This window comes from Carassius carassius, chromosome 36 (assembly GCF_963082965.1).
Source record: "Carassius carassius chromosome 36, fCarCar2.1, whole genome shotgun sequence".
Classification (NCBI taxonomy): Eukaryota; Metazoa; Chordata; class Actinopteri; order Cypriniformes; family Cyprinidae; genus Carassius; species Carassius carassius.
Genome location: NC_081790.1, coordinates 2,197,886 through 2,207,099, shown reverse-complemented (window position 1 = coordinate 2,207,099; position 9,214 = coordinate 2,197,886). Strand labels below are relative to the sequence as shown.

Sequence of the window (9,214 nt, the reverse complement as noted above, 5' to 3'; positions counted from 1 at the left end):
AGTCAACACCAGCGAGACAAGACAAAAACAGTGAAACCCATTACAAATGAGGCATTTGTTCCATCCAGTGGGCACATAATTACTGATTATAATGACTTATACTGTCTTTTTACGTGTTGCGTTGCGTATCGCGCAAACATAAAACCATGTCTGCATTTGTGATCATACAAACAAAAATGAAATGTTTTACCTATGGCGCCGAGAGGAGAACGATCACATTAGCTCTACATTTTTCTTTCCTATTGGCTGTCGCTCCCGCAGGTTGCTCTTCATTTGCATGAAGTTGAAGGATTCTGACCTTTGTCATGTTTCTGGACACGCCCCATCTGGTCGTCAACGGACGCTGTCTATCGTGTCGCCGGAAATCGCTAGCTCTCCATTGAAATGAACAGGATTGTGTCACTTTGCTGTTGCGTGTCACTTGAAGTGTGAACGGTGCTTTAGAATGAGCCATTTTAGGTAGGCGTGGTTAAATCTGAACCTTTATAAAGAATATCTCTCTAAATTTGAGACTTTAGTCCTTGCAACTTTACCAATCTTCTTTATGCACCAAGAGCTTGTAACACTTTACTCTAAAGAGAAAGAAATATTTTAATCGCATCATATGAACCCTTTAAAGCTGCAGTCTGTAAGCTTTGCCTCTTTGTCGCCCTCTGTGTTTGAAAACCTGCAATTGCAGCTGTTTGCAGAATTAACTTCCTTGCGTGGGTTGTACTCTGGCATGGCTAGAAATTTGAACCAGTGGGTTGTGTACAGCAAAGTGTGCATTGCTGACATGGTACATGTATATGTGGCTTACGTTTGGATTTATGCTAATAGTTAAAGACTTTAGAAGAACTCTTTATTGGTGAGGACACCACATCATGGTCCAGTTTGAATACAGATTTAAAGTTCTTTTCGACATGAGACCATAGTCTGGACTATTTTTGAATTAGAGTTTTGTGAATGTTGATGCTTTAATGACAAATATTTATCGGGAACGTTAATGCTGGGATTTCATATAAATTTCATGGATGTAGTCAGATTAAAAGTAATGTAGCAAGTAATGTGACTAATTACTTTTGAAATAAAGTATTCAGAACATTAACGTGATTGCTTTTTTGAAAGATGTTACAAGTAATCAGTAATTTAATTATATGTATATCTTGTCCAACACTGTTTAACATTTAATAGGCTTTTGATAACAATCTTGCTTTAAAAAAGCACACATGCAAAATCATAAATAATAACAATAAAATATAAAAAATGAGCAAAATAAGCTAATTGTACATGCATCAACTATAAATAAAATAATTAGATTTTTATTCACACCACGAACGTTAATCAGCGAAGAGCAGTAAGTAATTTCTATCTTTCTTTTGTTGTTTAATTCACAGCAATGACAGACTGAAGCAGGTTTTCTTTTTAAAAGCTGACGCACACGACGCGGATCTGATACACATCTTTACTCCCAGCTCTTATTTAGGACTTTTAACTCATCTAAGACTGTGACTGTGTTTATGAGGTCACTTGCTAAAAATGGGCATTTGACATAACTGTGTGTTTAAAAAAGAATAATAATAAACAGATTACTGTGTGTTTTTTGTCCTGCTAAAGAGAACTACTATTTTACTGGTGCGCGGTCTGAAGCGGCTTTCTGTGCGCATGCACGTGTCAGATGCTTTAGACTGAGCCAGTACTGATTTAACTTCTCTTTTGCGTCTTATCGTGCTTGATCGTGTGTTCATATAGCCTTTCGGTAAGGTCAGCCAAAGGATTCCAGGAAAAAAGGATGCTGCGTTCATTGTGTTAACTCTTTTTAAAGGGTAAACTGAAAAAAAAACCCTGCAAAATCACAAATATATATAAATAGGCCAAGCAAAAAAAAAAAAAAAGGCTAAAAGGATATTTAGCTTTTAATGGTGCACATTTTACCAAGATTTGAAATAAAAATAACTCAGCAACTTGTAAAGTAACTTAGCATGGAATAGTCTTTGCTTTGTATTCTTTAAAAGTTTAAACCGTGGATGTTAACTTCAATGCAGCTTTTTACAGGAAGAAAAGTCATTGTTGTTCCATTAAGAGTTAATGGTTTCAAACAGCTCATGGGTAGGAAAATGTCTCCCAGATGCAGTTTAATGTGAGACCAAATATTCTTTATAGGTTCAAATCTGGACTCTGACCAGACCAAAACATGAGCCTGATGGACCTGTTCTAAATACATTTCTTAGACTGAAAAATAAGATCTGATATTTCTTTCTTTAGATATATTTTTAGTTGAGGGAAGCAAGCCAATATATATTCACACATACTTACAAATACAAAGCTGCCTAGTCATGCTTTGGTAACGAGTGTAAATGTTTCACAGCAGAGTCTTTATGAGGAATATTAATGTACTGTTCATGAGAAGGGCATCCAACCCAACCCTTCTCATATAGTCAAATATGGCCTTAAGAATAAAACAGTTGCTGAAGGGCCTCTGGATCAATAAATAAGGAACAAGGAAACTGAAAACAAATGTAACATGAAGGTGATTTCTCGTAAAGTGCTGGAAACCTCTTCCTGATGGTTTTCATTGGTGTCTCCCTCCTGTTTGCTTTTTGCTTCCTGGTGACCTTTGAGACATGCAACTGTGTTTATTGTACTTTAGTTCTATTCTTTTATTTTTGGTCCCAAAGTGCTAAGTTTTCTTTTGCATGTCGTCTCAAGTGCTGCAAAGGGTTAAAAGATGACATGCAAAATTATCAAAAGTTCACTAAAATGCTTGCTGTAAAAAATGTTATTGTTAAAAATGTGGAATAGAATTTTTGACCCCACTATATGTCGTTTCAATTAAAATGATTGATACCAGGATGCTGGACTGGAGAAGGAAGTGAGATGCACAAAACAATGCAATGAATATACACACAGTCATTTTCAATATAAGCTAAAACTCTTCTCTGACGAACTAGTGTGTGCATACATGTCGCTGTAATAAAATAATGAGGCTCGCTGGCTCCATCTCGTGGTTAAAAGTGGCACTTACATCAGATAAAGATCACGTGCTCTTTTAGCAGGCACAACACAACTTGTCAGTTCAAATTATTCGAGCATTTAAAATTATATGCATTTCTAAAGATTTTTATATCAGTCGATGTCTTATAAAACGTCCCTGTATTTTTCATGTTTACCACACGATGGCGCCTCCATACAGATACTGTGAAAATATATTTATACACAAATGTATTTTCGACGTCTATTTTGAACATGCATGGATCAGTCACGTGATTCATTTTGTAAAATAAACCTAAAATAAAAACGTGTGCACTTCTCCCCTAATGAGCTTGAGTTTCCAGTAGTGAAAAAGGCCTAATAAAAACGATTCCCAAACGTTATTAACTATTCAGCATGTTACATGTCAAATCAAACCAAATATAGTTGAAGAGAAATAACAGCAGCTAAAGATAAATACAGAGATTTGCAATTTCAAAGGCTTTATTAGAATTAATGCTTTGCATGCAATATTGTCATATTGTCAATACGCAGTCAAAAATTATATATACAATGGGCGAACTGCAATAAAAAATGAGGTGCCACTTCCAGAAATGTGAGTAATGTTAATACTACCTAGCCCACTTCACATTCCAGCCCATTAGATGGCAGAAATGCACTGTTATTACAGTAGAAATCAAAGCAGAAGAAGAGTAACACAGCTGTAGTGCTGGAGAAAGAGAAGAAACAAGAGGATTCAGTGCAGGAGAAGCTGCATGACATGCTAGAGGACATGAGTGATCCAGACACCTGCAGAGGGACTGAAGATGGTCCTGAGCATCAGACAGGTTCGTGTCTGTCTCTGATGAAGAACATACACCTTCAGCATTATCTGACACATTTCAACAGAGCCTCTAACACTACTATTCACTGTTCTTTTGACTTGTTTTTATTCAAATAAACATAAAAAAGGCCCTCTAACATTAGAGTTCCCTATTCTTTTTCTATGCTATCTACTTGTTTTCTTTTTATTTATTATGAAAAAGCCCTTGCTGCATGTACTGTGTTAGGCTAACCGAGACTTGTCACAGTACAATCATGTCATTGCTCTTTTGTTGGATTTGATTGCTCCTTCTCCTCATGTAAGTCACTTTAGATAGAATAGTCTGCTAAATGTAAAATAAAACCAATAATATAAGGCAAGAGTTAAAAATAAACTGACATAATGCATCTAAATGATAATAATGCTTGATGGTTAACACATAAAAAAATAACACAAACTAGAAAGGTTAATCAAGACAAACCAAATCTTTTTTTTTTTTTTTTTTTTACTTAAATTTTTATTTTAAAAAAATTCTGGTTATAGATAGATAGATATTAGCTTGACTTCTGTGTATTTCTGCTAAGAAATTGTGATGATAAAACATTTCTCCTTGAATGGTATTGTGATTTTTATTTTTCACATGTTGTAATATGTCATTTCAGATCTGTTGGAAGTCATTGAATTGGAGGGTATGCCAAATCATTTCATAACCAGAGAAAAATCTTCACATGAAAGTGATTTTTCTCAGAAAAGGCCTTTTCTCCCCTGCCTTCACTGTGAGAAGAGCTTCGCCCGTAAAGGAGATCTGGACAGACACGTGCGGATCCACACGGGAGAAAAGCCGTTCATGTGCGTGGAGTGCGGGAAGAGCTTCACACTGGCAGACGGTCTCAGAAAACACCTGCGCTCTCACTCCGGAGTCAGATCCTTCCACTGCCATCAGTGTGGAAAGACTTTTATTTTGCCGTCGCACCTGAAAAGACACATGCTCATTCATGCAGATTTCAAACCATACTTGTGTTCTCTCTGCGGAAAGAGCTTTTCTCAGCTGGACTGTTTGAAAAAGCATCAGAAGACACACAGTGGAGCGAGACCTCACGAATGCTTCGAGTGCGGAAATGCTTTTAATTCAGCCGACGCTTTGAAACGGCACCACAGGATTCACACCGGAGAGAAACCGTACACCTGCTGCGAGTGTGGCAAGAGTTTCACTCAGTCCGGACACCTGAGACAACACGAGAGGGTTCATACGGGACAGAAGCCATACATCTGCTCACTTTGTGGAAGGAGTTTTAGCACAGCGAGGAATCTGCCGGCTCATATGAAAAAACATTCACCTGGCACCTATCAGATAAACCAAGATGATGAAAACTGATGCAGTGAGATCTGCAGAAATCACTGAAATCACACAGAATTATTCATTCTATATGTGCAGTATGTCTGTAAACTAAGAGCCTTAGAAACTTACTCGGGCAACTGTTACACCATGCAGGAAAGAAATATATATTATCACATTAATAGGTCAGTTTGGTTACTTTAGAGAGAGAAACATATGTCATTTAGCTTTATTTTCACGAAAGGGGAAAAACCAACTTTTCATTTCAGACCCATTATATGGTAGTATTAACCTATTTTAAATGTATAAATTAATTAATTTAAGTTAATAGGCCTGATACTTTATCATCATAACAGAAGTCAAGCTTTCTTAAAGTTTTAGCAATGTTTATTTATGGTTAAATGTATGGGAAGTAAGTAATTATTTTAATGTTGTTTTATTTTTATTTTTTTGTGCATGAAGTACAAAAGTTTTTTTATTGACAGCCCTGTAATATTTAACTCCATACTGTTTGTTTCTTCTGAAAATATCTCAGACTTTTTGTAAATAAACTATTTAAAACAAAAAATGCTTTCAACAAGTATTTTTTTAAATCATGGAACATATAATCATGTTTATTATTATTTATACAATATATTATTTTCTAAATATTATGTATACAAAAAATACATTTAATTTACATTCGGCATGTGCATTTATCCAAAGCAATATTACTGTATCATCACTGAGATATTAAAGTTATAGTTGTTTTAATATTTTGAAATGTTTCATATTTCATATTATTCATTTTCATATTTTCCATTCTTCATCTTTATTCATTTTTGGATTTTGGTAATTCTGTGGTTTTGTCATTTTTATTTGTTTGTTTTTAATATGTGTATAATAAATGTGTATATTTTTTTCTGTTTCAGTTTCAGTTATTTTAGTACATCAAGGCAAACTAAATAAAAATGAGACATTTTGCTTTGGCAACAAGCTGAAATAAAATAAGGTTAAGCTTTTTTATATTTCAGTTAATGTTTATTTTATTTCCATATTTGTATTAATTTATCAGTTGTTTCTGTACCAGAGCAGTCACGTGGTTTTCAGCTGACTGAGACGTCGAACGTCAGAGATCACGTGTTCATGGCTTCGAAGCTTCGGTGTCGAATGTAAACATCTTTTCAAAACGCGTTCGATTTCCGTTAAGCGAGCTCCAGCTGCTCAGCGCAGCGGACTCTTCTCTCGCGTCTCAGACCGGAAGTACTACTTCAGCTGAGCTCCTGATGACGTCCTGCTGTAAAGATGGAGTTTATTAAAGAGGAGAATGAGAACACGAGTGATCCAGAGCCCTGCAGAATTAAACGAGAAGATACTGAGGAACAAATAGGTTCGAGTTTATTATTGCTTCTTTATTAATGACTGCTGATGAACACTGACTACTGGCTTCAACATTTTTGCAGCTGTCAAATTATTTAAATAGTAATAATTGTTGTTGTTGTTATTATTATTGATAACTGTTGTCACATATATAATGTTATAATTATTGTATTATTATCATATAACTTGTCATTTGACCAAAATTTTATTAGTAGTAGTTGTTATGAATTTTTTTTATTAAATTGTTATAAGATTGTTATAAGAATTGACAGATTCCAGTATGTTTGGAATGTAAATATACACTTTTATGTATTTTAATACCAAAAATGTTACATAAAATAAAACAAAAATAAAAAAATAAGTGATTTATCTGGCAATACATTTTGTTTGTTATTATTATGTAGTTTATAATTAAACAGCTAATATTAATAATAAAAAAGAATTGTACATGATTTTAGTATAATTATATAATAATTAGTATTATTATATAAATATTAGTATTAGTATTATTATATAATGACATAGGCTAAATGCTTAAAAAAGTCACTTAAAAATAATTATTTTATTTTATTTTAATTAAATTATTTTTATTATTATATAATTTGACTGTCATGTTATACTGAAATATATAACATAAGGATTAATCTTTTAAAGGCCTTCCAGTCATTAAATGTTATTATTGAATTCATCATTTGATAGCTAATATGAATAATTAATAATAATAATAATAAGAAGATAACATTAGTATAATTATTATAGAACTTGACGGTTTCCTGGTGTTTTTGTACATTATAGAATTATATAATGTTTAAAAAAATATTTGAATGGCCTTTAAAGTATCTTTAAATTCACTTTTAATTTATCCGTCTTTATTTGATTGTTTACATTTCACAACTGTTCCTCTTAAATTGAATTGAACAATTTAAGTTCTTTATTTCAGACCTGATGGAAGCGAATGAAGTGGAGGAGAATCAGCATCAGCATCACTTCACAACTGGAGACAAATCAGGAGGCAAAAATTATTTCATCTGCCCGCAGTGCGGAAAGAGTTTCCCACATAAAGGAGACCTTAATAAACACATACGGATCCACACTGGAGAGAGACCCTTCATGTGCATTCAGTGTGGAAAGAGCTTTACGCAGAAAGCAAACCTTAACAGACACCAGCGTGTTCACTCTGGAGAAAAGCCCTTCACGTGCACTCAGTGTGGACGGAGCTTCACATCCACCAGCATCCTCAAACACCACCTGCGCTCTCACTCCGGCGTGAAGACGTTCAGCTGCGATCAGTGCGATAAGAACTTTATTTTAGCCAGACTGTTGAAAAGACATCTGAAGATGCATGCAAACCAGAAGCCGCACTTGTGCTCCTTCTGTGGGAAGAGTTTTTCACAATTGGACTTTTTTATCGAGCACCAGAAAATGCATATCGGCGGGAGACCTCATAAATGCTCAGAGTGCGGCAATGCCTTTAATACGGCCGATTCCTTGAGACGACATCAGAGGATTCATACCGGAGAGAAACCATTCATTTGCTCGCATTGTGGAAAGGGTTTCATTCAGTCGGGACATTTGAGAGCGCATGAGAGATTGCACACGGGAGAGAAGCCATATCAGTGCTGTTCATGTGAGAGGAGCTTCACACATTCAAGAGAACTAGTGACTCATGTTAGAAAGCGTTGCCCGGAGCAGTTGTGCATCACTTTAAAGGAATAATTCATCCAAACATGAAAATTTGCTGAAAATATACTCATTCTCAGGGCATTCAAGATGTAGTTGAGTTTGTTTCTTCATCAGATTTGGAGAATTTAGCAGTCATCAGTGTCTCATCAAAGGATGCTCTGCAGTGAATGGGTGCCGTCAGAATGAGAGTCCAAACAGCTGATAAATACATCATGTAATCCACACCACTCCAGTCCATCAGTTAATGTCTTATGAAAAGAAAAGCTGCTTGTTTGTAAGAAACAAAACCAGCAAGGTGTTTTAACCAATCGCTTTTTAGCCAAAAATACAAGTCCATAATGGATAGTTACGCTTTTACCAGTCCACTTCCTGTTGTCTCTTACATCAAAACCAAGCCATGTATTTGTTTAGATATTCTTTAGACCGGTTTGGCTTGTAAAACAAGTACAAGCTTGTACCTTTTTACTGGAGAAAGCAGAATGTGACCCAGGACAACAAAAACAAGCATTAAGCTACAAAAAATGTTATAATTGAAATGTATACATCAAATCGAAGATGAATAAATGAGCTTTCAATTGATGTATGGTTTATTAGGATGGGAGACAATACTTGACTTAGATACAACTATTTAAAAACTAAGCGGTGCAAAAAAATAAATTAATAAATCACCTTTAAATTTTTCCAAATTAAGTTCTTAAAATTCAAGTTTTGATATATTTACAGTACGAAATTTACAAAATATCTTCAAGGAACATGATCTTTACTTTTACTTTACTTTAATATCCTAATGTTTTTTGGCATAAAAGAAAAATCGATCATTTTGACCCATACAATGTATTTTTGGCTATTGCTACAAATATACCCCAGAGACTTAAGACTGCTTTTGTGCTCCAGGGACACATATTATTAACAAAGGGCTCGTATTTGACCAATTTACCCATTTATAAAGTTAAAAACACCTTAATGATAGACTTTTTTCACAATTGATGAAATTGTGGATCATTGTGATGTTTTTATCAGCTGTTTGAACTCTCATTCTGACGGCACCCATTCACTGCAGAGGA

At 34.7% G+C, this 9,214-nt stretch overlaps 2 protein-coding genes across 2 annotated transcripts; both read left to right on the top strand.

Moving 5' to 3' along the window:
- The first annotated feature begins 3,673 nt into the window (after nt 1-3,673).
- Nucleotides 3,674-5,185, top strand: LOC132116895 (oocyte zinc finger protein XlCOF15-like). The gene is made up of 2 exons (XM_059525780.1): nt 3,674-3,797; nt 4,435-5,185. The coding sequence occupies exons 1-2, from the start codon at nt 3,731-3,733 to the stop codon at nt 5,145-5,147; spliced, it is 780 nt and encodes a 259-aa protein (XP_059381763.1). The 5' UTR covers nt 3,674-3,730; the 3' UTR covers nt 5,148-5,185.
- A 1,066-nt stretch (nt 5,186-6,251) lies between these two features.
- LOC132116893 (gastrula zinc finger protein XlCGF7.1-like) lies at nt 6,252-8,770 on the top strand. The gene is made up of 2 exons (XM_059525777.1): nt 6,252-6,477; nt 7,408-8,770. The coding sequence occupies exons 1-2, from the start codon at nt 6,393-6,395 to the stop codon at nt 8,181-8,183; spliced, it is 861 nt and encodes a 286-aa protein (XP_059381760.1). The 5' UTR covers nt 6,252-6,392; the 3' UTR covers nt 8,184-8,770.
- The last annotated feature ends 444 nt before the right edge of the window (nt 8,771-9,214 follow it).